The sequence below is a fragment of the Zingiber officinale genome, chromosome 8A (assembly GCF_018446385.1).
Source record: "Zingiber officinale cultivar Zhangliang chromosome 8A, Zo_v1.1, whole genome shotgun sequence".
Lineage (NCBI taxonomy): Eukaryota > Viridiplantae > Streptophyta > Magnoliopsida > Zingiberales > Zingiberaceae > Zingiber > Zingiber officinale.
In genome coordinates, this window is record NC_056000.1 from 111,232,838 (window position 1) to 111,252,699 (window position 19,862).

General features: G+C 43.0%; 1 protein-coding gene across 1 annotated transcript in view; it reads right to left on the reverse strand.

Annotated features, from left to right (window-relative positions):
• The window catches only part of LOC122011124, a gene marked incomplete at its 5' end in the record, with an annotated part of 38,563 nt that extends 19,924 nt beyond the window's left edge, over positions 1-18,639 (reverse strand). Inside the window, one exon of the mRNA XM_042567553.1 lies at positions 18,070-18,639. Coding sequence (XP_042423487.1) covers positions 18,070-18,639 — 570 coding nt within the window. The remainder of the gene's footprint in view (positions 1-18,069) is intronic.
• Positions 18,640-19,862: the final 1,223 nt, after the last annotated feature.

The window sequence follows — 19,862 nt, forward strand, 5'->3', positions numbered from 1 at the left end:
AAACTTGAAACGGTCTTCGGAAACCAGAAACGGTCTTCGGATGTGATGTAGGACCGGCAGACAAGATACTCCAAGCGACACACCAACCATCTATCTGCTACCTGAAAACATAAAGGTATAAATGCGGTGGTGAGTATAGATAACTCAGCGGGTAATAAATCAGATAGTGCATGGACTATAAATAAACATGGAGATCAAAAGTATACAGTCTCAGTAGAGAATAAAGAAAATGATCACACTAACACATCCAATAAACACAACTACCAGTACTAGTCTATCTCACATGGTATAACAATCATAACTGACATACAAAAACTGCACCTACTACGACTGACAAGATGATAAATACATACCCAATCTGAAGATGACACATGGTACAATGATCAATAAACTCACCGGATTTGCAACAAATCCACTCATGACACCTGTGCAATATAAATACTGTTGGTGCGGGAAGCATCCGACGATCAAACCTAAGTTTTGATAATGGCAAAGGATTCAAAGTTAAGTCTTGTTGTGATCTAACGGTCTGAATGAGATTGCAGGAAAGTCCTAAGTGTACTTAGGCAAAAGCCCTAACTGTGATTAGGCAAGGTAAAAACCCTAGGGGGTGGTAACCCTATGTGGAAAGTCTTGGTGGGTCGAGTGCTTCAGGCAAAAGTCCTGGGGGGGGGGGGGGGGTAACCCTAGGTGGAAAGTCCTGATGTCGCGAACCAGGTGAAAGACTGGACCAGCCAGGAAGCGAAAGACCAGCAGAAAGTCCGGAAGTATCGAGCACCGAGCAAAAGTACAGTCGATCTGGAGGATCGTACTGGCATCAGGTAAATCTCTTGAGTGGAGTAGGTGAGGACACGTTCCCTGTAGAGGGAACAGTAGGCGTCGAGTCGACCTAGGGTTTTCGGTCGGAAATCCGAAGTCAGACTCGGACAGTCCAGAGACTATCATTATCATATCTATATTGTTTTGTGCTAACTTGGTTTTACAGGGTATGTGTTTGGGACTAACACTTGTTGCAGGACCAAAGGAGCACAACTTAGCCTCAGATGAACACTGTCCGAGGCACCTCCATGGAGCTTGGAGGTGCCTTGGGTGCAAGCCGAAGCCAGCTGTCCAGAGGAGCTGGAGGCGCCTTCATGGGGACTGAAGGCGCCTTGGACCGTGGCTTGGAGTGGCGTTGGAGGCGCCTTGAGGTGGATAATGAGCAGCGGTCAAAGCCTGATCGACAGCAGATTAATCGGGATAAAACCTTGGGTTGGAGGCGCCTTGGAGCTTAATGAAGGCGCCTTGAACACCCTTTATAAGAGGGTCTCAACCAGCAGCTCTTTACAACTCATTCCAAGCAATCCTTCTGCGACTAGCTACTAACGACACGATCCCGAAGTGCTGCGACGACCCCCCGACGACCCGGAGCTCCGAATCTTCAGTTATTCATATTGTCGTCGGTATAATTTAATCATTTCTTATTGATTATTGTACTTCACTTGTAATTCAATTCGAGCTATTAGTTGTTGCCCACGATAAGCGATCAAGGATCGCGGGCTTTCGAGTAGGAGTCGAGCTCGGCTCCGAATGAAGTAAATACCCTCGTGTTTGTGTTGTTTTTCTCTTTTATTCCGTTGCGTTACTCAAGTGTTTAATCGAACGATTTACGATTCCGAACCGAGTGAAAGCCACGAGCGCTATTCACCCCCCCCTCTAGCGCATCTCGATCCAACAATTGGTATCAGAGCGGGGTCGTTTTGAATCAGTGTAACCACTATTCAAAACATTTTCTTTCGTGGTATTTTCAGTTTTTCGGAGTCAATTAGAAATTAGCTTATTAGCTAAAATTCTAATTCCTTTTCGAATCGGTTTTGCTCAAAGTTGGTCAATACCACTCGAGCTCGTTTCTTTTTATTAATCGCGCACTACTAATCCAAGACTTAGTCTTGGAACAGAATTCTTTTGTCTTTTTTTGCAAGATGTCGATGGCCCAACAAGAAGGCTACAGCACTGTTCATCACCCACTTTTCTCCGGAGAAGACTTCGAATATTGGAAGGGGTGAATGGAAACCTTCCTGAAGACGCAATTTGATACATGGATGATAACCAAGACCGGACTACAACTCCCATCCGACGAAGACGGCAAGCCGACACCCTGCGAAAAATGGGAACCGACCACAATCAATAAAGTGGAAGCTGATGCCAAAGCGACCTGCACCCTCCAGTGCGGACTGACCAAGGAGGAGCTCAATCGAGTTGGTCCATTCACATCCGCAAAGGAGCTTTGGGAGAAACTGATCGAACTCCACGAGGGCACCTTCGACACCAAGGTTAGTAAAAGAGATTTATTACTTAATAAACTATATAATCTAAAGATGCAGGAAGGTGAGATGGCAAGTTCGTTGCACGTAAAAATTCAAGACATCCTCAACTCCCTCCACGGAATTGGGTAGAAGGTCGAGAATAGGGACATAATAAGGTATGCACTCAACTCCTTTCCTAGGAGCACATTGTGGGCATCAATGGTAGATGCCTACAAAGTCTCCAAAGATTTATCTACGATTAGATTAGACGAGTTATTTTCAGAATTCGAACTTCATGAGCAGACTAATACACAGCCTTCCAAGAAAGGAATTGCTTTGCTTGCAGGTACTGGTGGAGCTCGCAAATCAAGATCACGAAGAAAAACTGAACCGGAATCAGAAGAAGAATCCGACCCAGACGACGAAGACAATGAACTTACCAGTGAACTCATGAACCTTGTGAAGAGACTCTACAAGAAAAAGAAGGGCTTCAACAAGAAAGACCTAAAGAATGCAGTGCAATCAAAGGAAGGTCAATAGAACTCGAAGATCAAATTCGAAGTGACCTGTTACGGGTGTAACCAGAAGGGGCATATCAAAGCCAACTGCCCCAACCAAAAGGAAGCAAAGAAGCAAAGGAGGAAGAAGGCCCTGAAGGCGACATGGGATGAATCTTCCTCAGAAGACGACGACGAAGAACTCGATCAGATGAGTTTACTTGCGCTGATGGCCCGGGACCAGATCGACGAATCCAAGAACGAGAGCGAGTCGGAGACTGAGTCTGAGCGAAGCCACGGATCCGTATCCGTTTCCGAAAGGCCCAATCCCTCTATAAGTATCCCTCGCCTCAATAACTTAGTTAATTATTTACTACAAAAATTAGCTAAGTCGAATCTTAAAATTTAGTCACTTCTAAAGGAAGTAGCTGTCCTTAAAGAAGTGACTAACTCTGAATCTTTGACTGAACCAGTTCAGACTAGAAACTCAACTCAAGTCCAAAAACTTGAAGAAGAGAATTCCAGCCTGAAAATTCAAGTCAAGGACCTAGAGAAAACACTAGAACAATTTTCTTTAGGTTCTAAGAATCTTGACCTAATTCTTGGGACACAAAGAGCCGTTTACAATAGAACTGGTCTAGGATTTAAACCAAAAAGGAAATATAAATCTTACTTATCTATTGTACAAAGAACAAATAGAAACACAGTCCAAGCATGGGTCCCCAAGTCCAAATTAATTAATCAAGTTGGACTTGGTCAATATTGGATCCCGAAGGATCAAATACACTACCTCGATAGACCATATCGAGGCTATGATCCAGGGGAGCAAAACGAAAAATGATATTAATAAAACGAACATGATCCGGCAGTGAGGACGGGGGACCCCCTTTGAGGGAAGTCAACACCACGTGGAGGTCAAAGGTCAAACGACCGACCGAAAAAGGGGGGTCGACCGGCCGAATGGGGACCAATCGAAAGCAAAGAACCTGACGGGGAGTCGGGTCTCCGACGCTCATGGTGAACAAGGTCGCCGGGCCGAGCGGGTAGCCCGCTCGGCCAAGGCATAAAGCATTAATGTTGTGAATAGTTTCATCTGAGCACACGACTTGGAATCTCCCGAGCGGATCAGTACCTATGTCCGATCGGACGTGATGGGACTGCCGAGCGGCCAGACACTCGGCGCGGGAACAGAAGAGACAAAAAGACAAGGGAAACATCGGGGGACATCTTCTGACAACAAGCGTGTTCGACTACTAACCCATACGCAAAAGCCTATGACGGAAGGTTCTACTGTCCCATCAGAGAAGTGCTCGGACTGTAGCAGTATGGTGTCAGGCAAACTCCTCTGACAAGCCCATACTGAGGTATGGTAAGAGGACACGTATTAGCCTCGGTATGTGTGCATAAGCTTCTTCACAGCTCTATATAAGGGTCCTCACACTTCGCCGGAGGTACACATTCTCTGAGATTCAAAGCCACTCCATAGTTTCCTCTTGCCTGACTTGAGCGTCGGAGGGTCGTCGTCGGGAACCCCTTCCTGGCTCGACTTCCTTGCAGGTTCGCCGGAGACCCCTACGACCGGCCGGAGTTCCACGTCATCAGTTCGGAGAGCGCCACGTGCCCAGCGTCCGTTGATTCAGCATTCAGACAGGATCAAATTGGCGCCGTCTGTGGGAACGCACCTGAATCCGAGCGGAAGCAATGGACAAAGCTGGACGATCGCATACGGTGATGCTCTCCACGGAGGAGCTTGATGCTCTGATCGAGGTAAGAGCAGCTAAGCTTGTGGAACGATAAAAATAGAAGGCGTAAGCCGAGCGGATGAAGCAACAAGCGACGTCCGCGTCGGGAGGCCGAGCGGAAGCACCACCGGCCACGGTCCCATTTTATCGGGCCCTATTCGCACGCCTCCTGAAGCCGCAATAGTTAATCGTGACCGAGGATCTTCATCCGACGAGGCGCCTATGCGAGACAACTGAAAAGGCAAGGCTCCCCGAACGGACGCCTCCCCTGAACGGATCAACCGACAATTTTCAGAGGCCATCCTGCGGGACCCTCTACCAAAACATTATGTGCCCCCGGCGATCGGGGAATACAACGGAACCACTGATCCGGATGACGATCTTGGTAAGTTCGACAACACGGATACCCTACATCAATACACAGATGGAGTAAAGTGCTGGGTGTTCCTTACCACCCTCTCGGGATAGACGCAACGGTGGTTTCGGAGGCTGCCGGACGGATCCATTACAAGTTTCAAGGAGTTCCGCACAGCCTTCCTCCATCATTTTACAAGCAGTCGGCATTACCAGAAGACTAGTGTCAGCCTATTCGCCATCAAGCAAGAGCCCAGGGAGTCACTCAGAGCATACATCCAACGATTCAACCGAGTGGCCATGGATACTCCAACTGCCACTTCAGAAACGATGATAAATGCGTTCACACAAGGCCTCGTGGACGGTGACTTCTTCCGTTCACTCATTCGGAAGCCGTCCCAAGACTACGATCATATGTTACACTGGGCCAATGAATACATCAATGTGGAGGAAGCACAGGCGGCCAGAAGAAAAGAAGTACCAATTGAGCGGCTAGCCCCTGCCGAGCGGAAGGCTGTCACTCGACAGGAGCTGCCCAGAGGACTGCAGACCGAAGCAGTCTACTCTCACCATGCGATGTCCCATGGCGTCCAAGAGGTAGCTGCCGAGCGGCCCAAACCAAAGAAGAAAGTATGGACCCCTATGTTTTGCTCATTCCACCGGACTGACACGCATAACACAAGAGATTGCCGAAGCCTTCCCCTGATCGCCCACCCCGTTCCCCGGAGTGGCCACCGTCGATCACCATCATCCGACAGGCGACAGCGACAACATGAAGCCGATCGGTGGATTCCCGACAGGCGACAGCAACAGTCTCCCGAGAGGCATTATCCTCAGAAGCACAAGGACCATCCCCGGGTGTCTAGGGAGTGGCCTAGGCCGTCCGCACGGGAGGAAGAAAACAGAAGCAACACGTCCCGCGGAGAAATCAATATCATCGCTGGCGGGCCGACCGGAGGTGACTCCAACAGAGCAAGGAAGGCAAGTGTCAGGCAGCTGCAGATCCATGCAATCGGCTGCAGTCAAGAGCGGGCGAGTGGGCCTGAAATCAGTTTCGGACCAAGGGATCTTGAGGGAGTCGAAGTGCCACATGACGACGCCCTCCTCATTAAAGCGGTAATAGCCAACTATACTATTCACCGCATTTTCATCGATACAGGAAGCTCGGTCAACATTATATTCAACCAAAGTCTTCAACCAACTGCAAATTGATCGAGCCGAGCTGCTGCCCATGACAACCCCCCTCTACGGGTTTACGGGCAATGAAGTTCTGCCGGTTGGACAGGTCCGACTGGCTATTTCACTGGGAGAAGAGCCGCTCAGAAGGACACGGACTGCCAACTTCGTCGTAGTCGACTCTCCTTCAGCATACAATGTTATCTTGGGGCGACCGGCACTCAGCGAGTTCCGAGCGGCCGTCTCCACATTCTACCAGAAAATCAAGTTCCCGGTGGAAGATAAAGTTGGAGAAGTGCGAGGAGACCAACTGGCGGCTCGGTGATGCTACGTCGAAATGATCCGAGCCGAAGCTAATTCCGCTCGGAAGACGCCGCGGATCGAGGTAAATGCCATTACCGAAAAACCAGCCTCTTTGGTTTATGAAGAAAAAGAGGAAGTGCAGATTCACCCGACCTGATCGGAGGCCACCACATTTATTGCGGCCGATCTGGAGGCAAGCCAGAAAAAGGAGGTGATCAAATGTCTCCAGAGAAACAGTGATGTCTTCGTTTGGTCGACGCACGAGCTGCCGGGAATCTCGCCAAGTATCGCACAGCATGAGCTTCACGTCCGACCGGACACTCGACCGGTGAAGCAAAGGAAGAGGGACTTTAGCGCCGAACAAAATGTCGTCATCCGAGCGGAGGTCGAGAAGCTCCTGGAGGCCGGCCACATACATGAGGTCCAGTTCCCGAGTTGGTTGGCGAACGTGGTGCTAGTCTCCAAGCCTGGCAATAAGTGGAGGGTTTGCATCGATTTTCAGGATCTCAACAAAGCATGCCCAAAGGATTTTTACCCTCTGCCCCGGATCGATCAATTGCTCCACAGCCGGCTGCGAGCTGATATGCATGCTAGACGCCTATTAGGGCTATCATCAAGTGCCGCTCGCCCGAGAAAATCAAGAGAAGGTCAGCTTCGTCACAGCCGATGTCACTTACTGTTACAATGTAATGTCGTTCGGACTGAAGAACGCGGGAGCAACCTAACAGCGCTTGATGAACAAAGTATTCAAGGAGCAGATCGGACGTAATCTAGAAGTGTACGTGGATGATATTCTCATCAAGTCTGTCCGAGCGGCCGATCTTTTTAAAGACATGGAGGAGACTTTCCGAACGTTGAGGAAGTATGGAGTTAAGCTGAACCCTCAGAAGTGTCTGTTCGGAGCAAAAGGCGGGCGTTTCTTGGGCTATATAGTGACCGAGCAGGGCATCGAGGCAAATCCCAGCAAGGTGAAAGCATTGCAAGATATGCCGCCCCCAAGAAATCTAAGGGAAGTGCAGCGCCTGACCGGTCGGATAACTGCGTTGTCAAAATTCATCTCGAAGACCGCCGATCGGAGTCTCCCTTTTTTCAAGATCCTACACAAAGCCACCAATTTTCATTGGGATGAAGAGTGCGATCGTGCGTTCGAAGAGCTGAAGACATACCTGAACTCGTTGCCCGTGCTAGCCAAGCCAGCTGTGGGTGAGTCGCTTTGTATTTATTTGTCTTCAACCGAGCAAGCAATAGGCTCGGCATTAGTAAGGACGAGCGGAGAAGAGCAACCCGTGTACTTCTTGAGCCATATTTTAAAAGATGCTGAATCTCGCTACACTGGGCTCGAGAAGTTGGCTTTTGCTTTGGTCCTCGCCGCTCGGAGACTTCGCCCTTATTTCCTAGCACATACCATCATAGTCCGAACAAATAGGACATTGGGAAGAGTGCTGCTGAACCCAGAAGCGTCCGGCCGGCTCATCAAATGGACAATGGAGTTGAGTGAATTTGACATTCAGTATCAACCCCGGTCGGCGATAAAGGCACAACCCTTGGCAGATTTTGTCACCGAAGTGCAAAAGCCAGAGCCCGAAGCTATGTGGAAAATATTTGTGGATGGATCATCCACTCGGCTCGGGAGCGGGATTGGCGTGCTATTACTCTCTCCCCAAGAAGAAAGGATGCACCTATCCGTCCGGCTGGATTACAGAGCCACAAATAATGAAGCGGAGTATGAGGCCCTTATAGCCGGCCTGCAAGCCGCCCGGCATGTCGGAGCCGGTCGGGTGAGACTCCACTCAGATTCTCAGCTGGCCGCTCAGTAGCTCTCAGGCACTTTTGAGATTAACAACGCTCGGCTCAAGCTTTACGCTGAGGCCTTTGAAAAGCTCAATACCCACTTCAGAGAAGTCATTATCCAAAAGATACCCCGAGTGGAAAACCAAGCAGCAGACGAGTTAGCCAAGCTGGCAAGTTCAATATCACCAGTTGTCATTCAACAGCCAATTGAGCAAGTATCTTTGGTGGCACACGTCGACCGGATGGAGGGCCTCGCGTTTCTGAGCGATTGGAGGACAGCTATCATGGAGTTTCTGAGATCGGGAGCAACACCGTCCGATAGGGAAGAAGCCCAGCTATTAAGGAGGAGAGTCGGTCGGTTCACACTCATTGGAGACCAACTCTACAAGAAGGCTTTCTCCCGCCCACTGTTGAAGTGTGTGAGCTCGAAGGACGCGGAGTACATCCTGTTAGAGTGTATACTGAAAGCCTAAGCTTTGTAAACATTTATTTTGAATAAAGAATCACATTTGGTCAAATTGTCTACATTTAGTTGTAGTTGTTCAATTAATTTATATTGTAGATAACATAGTATGTGGTGCCACATACAGAAGATGATGTTATCAGTACCTTATAAATTATAAACAGTAGCTCACGACCAAAATGGAAAGGAACAAACCATTGGGAGGTCGTAGTGTAATTAGGAATTAGTTTATCTTGACTATATAATTACACTAGTACACTTAGAGTGTATTGAGTAGGATCATTAGAGGTCGTTTCTTTTATACTGACTTTATAAAGAAACAAATACCTCAGTTATTATGTAAGTGTGTGCTCGTAATCCTAATATAATAACAAGCACATATATTTGATATTTATTTCTTTAATTTATCAATAGGTGAGATTAAGTTCGATGAATCAATAAGCCCGATAAGTTGGGAAATGATATCACTTATAGTGTGTGTTGTTGATTATAGAAGGAAATTGTGTCCTAGTAATCTAGGTTGATAATGTCCCCAAGATGAGCTCATAAAGATTGTCATGTTAAACCCTGCAGGTGGACTTAGTCCGACATGACGATAAGGTTGAGTGGTACTATTCTTGGATGAAGATATTAATTAAATGAGTTTTCAGTAACTCCCTTAATTAGTGGACATTTGACATCTTAAACACAGGGAGACTAACACACTCATAATAAGAAGGAGCCTAAAAATGTAATTTGGGATTGGTGCAGTAGTTCAATAATAGTTCTCTAGTGGAATGAATTATTATTGATAAAATTAAGTTGTGTGTTCGGGGCGAACACGGGATGCTTAATTTTATCGGGAGACCAAAACCAATTCCTCCTCTCGGTCCCTATCGTAGCCTCTTCTTTATAGAGTACTATACTCACCTATACCCACTTACATACCCATGATAAGGGGGCCGGCCAAGCTAGCTTGTGGTTCAAGCTAGGGTCGGCCAAGCCTTGGTTCATGGGTGGCCGACCCTAGCTTGAACCCAAGCTTAGGTGGCCGGCCCCATTACATTAAAAAGAATTTTAATTTTTAATTTTTCTTATGTGGAAGATATAATTTATTGGAGAGAATTAAAATTAAAATATCTCTCTTAAAAGGATCTACAAAAGATTAAAGAAAGAGATTAGATCTCTTTCCTTATTTGTAGATTGGAAAGATATTTTATTTTTTCTCTTTGTAAATTATTCACATGTTGAAAAATTAAAATTATAGAAATTTCTTTGTATCAACCATGAAGGGATTTTAAAGGGAAATTTTATTTTTTAAAATTTCCTAAGACAAATAAGGAATTTTTAATTGTTGATTAAAAATTGTCTTATTTGCTCTCCATGAGGTGGCCGGCCACATACAATTAATTAGGAAATTTTATTTAATTTTTCTTAATTAATTGTTGTCAAGGAAAGTTAAGGAAATTTTATTGTAATTAAATTTCCTTATTTACCAAAACTAAGGAATATAAAAGAGGGGGTTGGGGTGCCTTCATGAGACACAACCTCAATTATTCTCTCCCTCTTTTCCTTGGTGTTGTGGCCGGCCATCCTCTCTCCATCTCTTCCTCTTTGTGGTGGCCGAAACCCTCTCTTGCTTGGAGCTCTTGTGGTGGCCGGATACTACTTAGAGAAGAAGAAGAAGGAGGAGAGAAAGCTTTCATCCCTTGGAGTTTGGTTGGTGTTTTTCTTCATCCTTGGTGAAGCTTTTGATTTGGCCGAACCTAGCAAGGAGGAGAAGAAGGTGCTTTGGTGGTCCTCATCTTGGAAGATCGTTGCCCACACAACGTCCGAGGTTAGAAGAGGAATACGGTAGAAGATCAAGAGGTCTTTCTAGAAGGTATAACTAGTATTTTTCCTTTCCGCATCATACTAGTTATTTTTGGAAATAATACCAAATACAAGAGGCATACGATTTTAGTGTTTCGAATTTGTTTTCGATGTAGTGTTCTTTTGTTTTTCTTTTCCTTGTGATTTGATTGTTCTTTTCGGTTGACCTAAAGTTATTTTAGGAAATTAAATATTAGTTTTCCTTAAAAGGTTTTGTCTAGTCGGTGGTGGTTGCTCCCATATCCAAGAAGGTCATGTTACTCGCCACGTCAGTACTGGAAACCAATTTTGGAAATTATTATTTAATGGAATTAATAATCTAGGTGATTTGGATCGAACGTATTAAGTTCCGCAGGAGATCCAATTCAAAACCTAAAAGAACAAATAGATTAAATTTTAGATCAAACGTGTTAAGTTCCGCAGGCGATCCAACTTTAATTTAAAAGAATACATGGTAGCTTGGAAAAAGGTTCAGACCGTTGTACAAAATTTTTGTACAGTGGAACCATTAGGTTTCCGAGTACTAACCAACAATTGGTATCAGAGCTAGGGTTTTGCCTCTGTGTATGTAACACCCACGAAATTATAAGATAAGTATATGAGTACTATTTTCTTTAGAGCATAGAAATAAAAAGAATAAGAGAAAAAGGGAAAATAGAAAAAAAAAAGAATATATAAAATAAGAAGAGGTGAGGTCAAGGATTGAACCTTGAACCTCCCACAAATAATAGAGATAAATTGATTGTATGATAACCACTAAGATAATGAATAATATATGGATAGAAAAGAATGAAATTTTAGTTAAAGGTGAGAAGGAAATAAAAGAAAACTAAGCAAAAGAGCAAGAGAAAACCAAGTTGCTTACCTTCTCTTTCTCTTGGTTAAGAAAAGAAGCAAGCAAAGGATGAATTGCCTACTGTTCGCTCTCCGCAAGTGTATGGATATGTCGCAAGTAATATAAAAGATTATCGTATCCACAGGGACTAGAATAAGCACTAGAAATGTCTCAATACGAATTAGCTAAACAACTATCCAATCGTTTCAAAAGCAAAGTAAAGGTAAACAAATCTAATCTTAAAGATCAACAAACAAGAGTTTAGTGTTTTGGGTTATGATAAAGGGAGATTCTAGGAGTTTCGGTTTCTTTGTAGGATTTCTTGAATGTAAATGGTTCACCAATTCTTATCCCTCAATTGCCAAACATGTAGAAAGTTTCCGGTTCTCTCTTGCAATAGACAACCGGCTAGGGACTGAGAAATGTATCTAAATAGGATTAATTAGACATGAACCTACGTTGTCCTTACACAGAAGCGCACCTATTACTATGCCTTCCTCGGATATCAACATAGAAGCCCACAACTTATTAATCTATCAAGATACAAGAAACTAATCACAAGATCCATCCTACTCTCTTGAATATTCCCATTTCCTCTTCAAGATTATCTCTCAAACGTCCTTACACGGGCTTGCACCTGTCACGTGGATCCCTCGGATGATCGAGTGAGAGTTTATCTTTACAGAGTCCACAAGAAATTCAAACAATCAATCAAGAATGAGAATTAAGCACAAATCACCATTAATCATTCAAGATCTAATTGATACAAGCAAGACAATGTCATTGAAACAAGAAAATGGCAAATCCATAAGAGATTACATCAATCCACCATACAAATACTCCCTTAATCCTAGAATACAAGATCTACTCCATGAATCGAGGAAAAAAACCCGAAGAAATAGAAATTACTAGCATTTCTTAAGTCCCCAATCCAAGAAATCAAGAAGAGGGGGAAAGAGAAAACTTATCTACGAAGAAGCCTCGTCTTCGGATCCAATCCTCGCTTCGGAGTCGAAATCGTCGAGATCTCCCTTAGAATCGCCGAGAAATCCTCCCAAGAATGGGTGGAAACCACCAAATCTTGCTTTCTCCCAAAGGGGGAGAGATCCCCTTTCAATTCATGAAGAAGGGTTTAAATAGAGGAGGAATCGGCCCACACGGTCCGTGACACGGCCGTGTGAGATTCACACCGCCATGTCCTCTTCCCTTCCTGTTAAGCCTACACGGCCATATTCTATACGGCCTGATGCTACTCCGTGTGGTGCACACGGCCACAGCCTGCTTGGTCTCTGCAAACCTCACACTGTAGATCCACACGGCCATGTAAGGCTTCTGCTCTGGTTGGCTTCAACTCTTGACAGGTTCACACGGCCATGTCATCTTCCTCTTCTGTTGGTGCCAAACTCCACACGACCCGAGCTCCATACCAGTGCAACACGGCCCAGTGCTTTCTCCCTTTGTTTCCTCCAATGCATGCCCAAAGATGTAGATTCTTCACCAAATTGACTCCTGTGTACAGAAAATGCACAAAAAGCAGATCTCCGAACCAAAAGAGTAAATATGCTAAAAGGAAAGCTGGAAGTATAAAAATGCATAGATCAAGCATGCTCAAAATATGTAAATATGCGTAAAAACATGCATAAAAGAGTATATAATCTACGCACATCACACCCCCAGACTTAAACTTTTGCTTGTCCTCAAGCAAAATGCTGCAGTCTAAATTCATATGTTCTACAACACATTCATAAAACCCAGTGCACTTTCCTAACTCTATCAAAAGGTTTCATTAACAAGCATGATCATGGAAACAAGTAAAGTATGGTTCAAGCATAAGAATCTTGTGCGTAGTGTAAAAGTAACTCAACACCCTTCAAGTTTCAATCCATGTCCTAGTCAAGTCGTCATCAAATTTGAATTCCTAGTGTTCCCAGTGAAAGACAAGTAACCAGTGATAGGCACTTACTCACCATTCACTTGGTTCATATTTCTCAACTAACCCAAGGTCTCAAAGGTGTGCTCAATCTCAAGAGAAGCTAAACAGTCATTTCCCCAGTAACCTAATGTTGGGTTCTTCGAGCCGCGAAAACCGCTTTTTCGCGTCGCGGAAACCCCGAAGGACCCAAAGCCGTAGATCCGTGCAAAGATTCGTATAAAAAATTCGAAAAAACTATTTCTTGTACGAGTTCAAAAACTGATCTACTACTTAGATCTACGAGGAAAAAATATTTACCCTTGATGCGCGCCCTACGCGTATCCCGCTCTTCCAAGGTGTTGCCGGATCTCAAGACCGTCAAGCGCCGGTCCTCTAGAAGTATCCACACGGACAACTTAGGTGGAGAAAACCTCACACAAAGGTGTGCTAGCACCTTGGTAAGGTTCGGCCAAGTAAGGAGGAGAGGGAGAGGGAGAGCTTGAGAGGAAGGAGAAGAAGATGCACACTAGAATGAAAAATCAAATTCTCATTTACACCCAAAGTGGCCGGCCACTCTCCATGGTAAAACCACCAAATTAATTGCATTAATTGCAATTAATATGAAACCATTAAGAGTTGTAACCCCCATGAGGTGGCACTCTAGGATGATGTGGATCAACACTATTGGTCCACATATTGCCACCTCACTAAATGACATGGTAACATGTGTAACCTCCTCATTTAATGTGGGCTGGCCACATTAAATGCTATGGAGGCTTGTAACCTCCATGAGGTGGCACACATTGATGATGTGGAGCAATCCTATTGGTCCACATCTTGCCAACTCACTAGTGATGTGGCAAAAAGTCAAGTTAAACATGACTTTTTCTCTTCCTCTCAAATCAAGTCAAACTTGATCAAATCTCTCTCATGGTTGATCTAATCCAACCATATGATTCAAGCCAACTTAATATAATGAATCTAATTCATTAAATTAAATTGATTCAATGAGTCAAAATCTAAATTAGACTCATTTAACACATGAATCAACTTGAGTCCAACTCAATTAGCCCAATTTGGATTACTCTTAATCCAATATGATTCATCAAATGAATCTAATCCTCTTGGTTCATCATATGAACCTAATCTCCACCTAATTGTCCTAAGTGTGTGACCCTATAGGTTCTTGTAACGTTGGCAATGCCCTAAACCCATTTAGGAGCATAAGTAATGAGCGGTATCTAGCAACACATCATTACTACCCAAGTTACAAGAATGTTGAGATCCAACATCACCTTGTGACTACTAATTGTGACTCCTCACAAAATAATGACAAGTGTCCTTCTATCCTAGACATCTAGATTGATCAATGTGAGGCATAGACCGTGTCATCCTCTAATCAATCTAAATCTTGAACTTCAAGTAGACTCACTCGATCAAATGAGCTCAACATCTAATGTTGACTCATTTGGGCATGGCCATGCACTTAGTGGTCTCACTCTATCAAGAATACCGATGTCGCTCCCGTCATATGGGAGGGATAGATTCCATCTACATCACTCACATCCCTCTACATAATTCGTTATATACCCAGTAATCGCCTTTATAGTCCACCCAGTTACGGGTGATGTTTGACGAAACCAAAGTACATAACTCCTTATGTAGGGATCCATGGTGACTTCAGGTCTAAGGACTAATAGTCATACTAATAGCCACATGAGAAAGTATATGACACTCATATAACGATCCATGATACTTTCTCATGGCGGGTCATTCAGTATACATTCTCTAATGCATACCCATGTGTCAGCTTGATATCTCTATATCCATGACTTGTGAGATCAAGTCATCGAGCTGACCTACATGCTAGTCTTATTGTATTAACATTGTCCCTGAATGCTAATACTCGACTAGGAATGATTTAGAGTAGTGTTCCCTATATCATTTCACTATCGATTCAACTAATCGATTGATATAGGTATGAACCTTCTACTCAAGGACGCTATTATACTTAGTCTATTTGGCACTAATATAAATAAGTATAATAACCAAACAAATGCCTTTATCAATAAACAAGAATATGATATACATGAGTTCATACAATCATCAAATGATTGGCTCTAGGGCTCTAACTAACACCTAACTCGGTCTCAAATGGGTGACTTGCTAGATTCCACTCATGACAACTGTTTTTTATATCCCTTATTATTCTTTTATTTATTTTTTTCTTTTTTTTTAGGTGTTTGCATTATGCAAAACTTATTCACAAATGTACTTTTAGCACACCTGTTGGGATATTTTGATTTTTCCAAATGAGCTTTAATGATTTGAGCCTCATCCAGTAACCAAAATGAAAGTTGAGAAATCACCATAGAAACCAAGTACTAAGCAAACAAGATGAATCATGACTATTTCAATGACATCAACTATTCAAGCGTCAAGCACAAGTGCAGTGAAGATAAAATCCTTAAGGTTGAACCAAAACTAAAACTCATCATCATAAGATTCTTAGCTTATTAATGCTTCCCAAGATAGAAAAAAGAACTACACAAAGTTTACTACTAGCATCATTCGAACATCATGAATCAAGACAATAATCGTGCTAACATTTCACTTGAATCCAAGAAAGCATATAAGTGAAGATTTGATGTTCTCAAAATTTTTTTTTTTTTGCCATGATTATTTCAAAAACAAGCACAAGCAAAATAAAGCAACAAGCAATGAAAATAAGAACCAACATGAAAAACTAACAAAAACTAAAAACTAAAAACCAAACTAAACAATACATGACACCCCCCAGACTTAAACTTTTCATCGTCCCGATGAAATCAGTATGGTGGAGGAGGTGGAAGATTAGGAAAATCAGGGAAGGAAGATGCAAAATCTTTAACAAACCATTTAACTTCGTTTCTGAAAAAATTATGATATTCAAACAATTTATCAATATCATCCTGCACAAATCTCATACAACCTCTAAGATCTTCATGAAATTCCATTTTAGCCCTATAAGCATTCATCATTTTAGAAATCTTATCACACAATTCTCTTTCACTCTTGAAACAATCTTGTAGCTTTTTAAACAGTTCCTCCTCCATAAGCTTCTTATCTTCAAGAAATTCATTAGTTGAATCTAAATCACTATGAATATTCTTTAAAGCAGAATTAAGTTCTTGAAACATAAAACTATGAATCTCTTGGTTACCCTTAGAAACATTTTTTTGAGTAAAAGTTGACAAAGCTCTAGATTGTTGCCTAGCTAACTTTAAACACCAATTCTCTTTATTATGAATTGTAGTAAAATCATGATTGGGCAATTTTAAAGGGAAACCATTTTTAATGACTAAACTAAATCCATGCTCTTCATGCTTAATCATTTTCATTGCTAAACATGAATTGAAATCCAACGTACAAAAACTCTCCACCACCTCTAATTCACTCAAATCACATCCTAATACTAAGGTCAATTGAGTAAGTAATCCCCCCAAAATAATAGGTGTGGTAGAATTTGATTTCCCTAATTTTGCCAAATGTCTAAGATAGAAATAACCATAATTAATTGGAACATTTTCGACCATTGCCCACAAACAATACAAATCTACAAGTCTTACCGATCCCTCTTTGTCCTCCCTTCCAAATATAGTGTTTTTCATGACCAAATAAGCATATTTAAAAATAGGATTGATAATTTGGCAAACTCTGGAATTATGAGGATCAAATAACGGTTGTTCAGAAATTTGTTGCCAAAACTGTGAATTCTCAAATTGGGGCAAAATCACACACACATCATTCTTTGGCAACTCATAACAAGTATTAAAATCTCTCAACGTCCATTCATAATTTTCATTAAACAACCGAAATTTACACTTCCCCCCTCCTTGAACATTATCAACTTCTATTGAGCTTAAAAATTCAAAAACAATTCTAGGATAAGTAGGATATCTCATGTTCACTAAACCACTCCATCCTATCCTTTCAAATAGCCAAACTAAATCATCCTTAAACCCCAAAGTTTCTAAAGTTTCAACATCAAGAAACCTAGTGCCTAAAAGAGGTCGTTTACATAAGGACGAATATCTATACCGTTGCTCATCACTAGAGAAAACAATACCAAAGTCATTAGAAATACCTTTAAAGCAAACATTCCTCTCCTTTCTTGCAACCACCTTCTCCTTCCCTTTTCTTGTGGCCGAAGTCTCCTCAATCACGTTTTCCATGGAAGAAAATCAAATCTCCTAAAGAAGAATGAGAAGGAAAAATTGGAAGAAGTAATTCAATCCTTTAGAAATGGGGAGATAGGGAAAAGGAGCAAGCGGCGGTACACGGCCGTGTGCTGCCCCCACCCCGTGCCCTAATTCCTTAAGAAGATGTGGATCAGGCTGTGTGATATCACACGGCCATGATCATTTCTCATCGCACGGCCGTGTCTGTGACACGACCCCCTTCCCTTTCTTCTCTGGATTCCAGACACGGGCCGTGTCTGAGACATGGCCCAAACCTCTTCTTTCAGGGGGTTTCTTCGCACGGCCGTGTCTGGTACACGGCCTATTCATCTTTCTCCTCGGGATTCCTTACACGGCCGTGTTCGGGTGGCACGGCCCCAGCACTTCCCTTCGCTGCAACCTTTGCCAGGCCGTGTATAGAACACGGCTGGGCTTTGTTTTGCATCTAATCCTGAAAACAAAAATAAAAAACAAGTAAAAACCAACAAAATGAATTTATACTAGCTAAAAGAATTCAATCTGGAGGGCGAGGTTCAGAAAAATACAACCTTTGTACCTCTTCTATTTTCGTGCCATGAATATATTTTTTCAGTCGTTGACCATTTACCTTAATTATCCCAAAATCTTTGTTCCAAATATCTACAGCTCCAAAAGGATAAACCTTCTTTATCTCATATGGACCCGTCCACCTTGACTTAAGCTTCCCAGGAAAAAGTTTTAATTTTGAATTGAACAACAAAACCAAATCTCCCACATTAAAGTCTTTACGAAGAATGTGTTGATCGTGCCATTTCTTTGTCCTTTCTTTGTAAGATTTAGCATGCTCATATGCATCCATCCTTAATTCATCAAGTTCGTTCAACTGAAGCTTCCTTTTCTCCCCTGCTTCTTTAAAATCCATATTCAAATTTGCAATTGCCCAATAAGCCTTATGTTCTAGTTCAACTGGAAGATGGCAAGGCTTACCATAAACTAATCGAAATGGGGTCATCCCAATAGGAGTTTTATAAGCAGTTCGATATGCCCATAAAGCATCATCTAGTTTCAACGCCCAATCCTTCCTTGAAGTAGATACAGTCTTTTCCAATATGGACTTAATTTCCCGGTTAGATATCTCAGCTTGCCCATTAGTTTGAGGATGATAAGGTGTTGCTACTTTATGCTTCACTCCATATCTTCTAAGTAAGTTTTCAAACTGTTTCTCTATAAAATGTGATCCTCCATCACTAATGACTGCCTTTGGCACCCCAAATCTTGGAAAGATAATACTCCTAAATAATTTGATAACTGTTCTCGCATCGCACGTAGGAGATGCCACAACTTCTACCCATTTGGACACATAATCTACTACCATAAGAATATACCTATTCCCATATGAAAGACGGAAAGGTCCTATGAAATCAATTCCCCAAACATCAAATAACTCAACCTCAAGAATGTAATTTAACATCGTTTCATTTCTTCTAGTTATATTCCCAGTTCTCTGACATTGGTCACAAGATTGAACAAACAACTTAGCATCCTTGAATAAGGTTGGCCAATAAAATCCTGCTTGAAGAATTTTCGTAATCGTTTTTGAACTACCCAAATGTCCTCCATAAGACGAAGAATGGCAATGAAACAAGATATCTCTAACCTCTTCTTCAGGTATACATCTTCGATAAATCACATCATTGCATTTCTTGTACAGGAGAGGTTCATCCCAAACATAATTCTTAACTTCTGAAAAAAACTTTTTCCTTTGTTGATGAGAAAAATCCGGAGGTAACACTCCACTAGCAAGGAAATTCACAAAATCTGCGTACCAAGGAGTTTTCACACTTGATAAGGCTAGTAAGTGTTCATCCGGGAATATGTCATCAATAGGCAAATCAACATCCACCTCATTTTCTGACTTTTGAGATATTCTAGACAAATGATCCGCTACTACTGATCCGGCGGTAAGAATGGGGGGCCCACCTTCTGAAGGGTCCCAGCCTAAGGACGGATGGAGGGCTGGCCAAGCGGGTAATGGTCCGAGCGGAGCTAGAGATAACCCATCCATGGGCTTGGGTTTCCGACGCCAAGGCAGGAGGATCGAAGGCCCGAGCGGGAGTCCGCTCGGCTGGGACCGAAGGCCCGAGCGGGTTGTCCGTTCGACCAAGATAAGGGCGAGGGTACAAAGGTGGCCGAGCGGCCTATGCGCTCGGCTTGGGATATGGGATATCAGCAGAAGCATGTCTGATGATTAGGCCGTACACAAGATCGCACGATGGAGGATCTTGCTGTCACATCATGGAAAGGTTGATACAGTAGCAGTATGGCCTCTTGGACGTCTTCCTGACAGATCCATATCTGAGCATGGCCCTTCTGACAGACCCATACCTGGGCATGGTCAAAAGCAGGTGGTTGCTTTGATTGGCGCGCTCAGGCTTCTTGGAGAGGTCTATATAA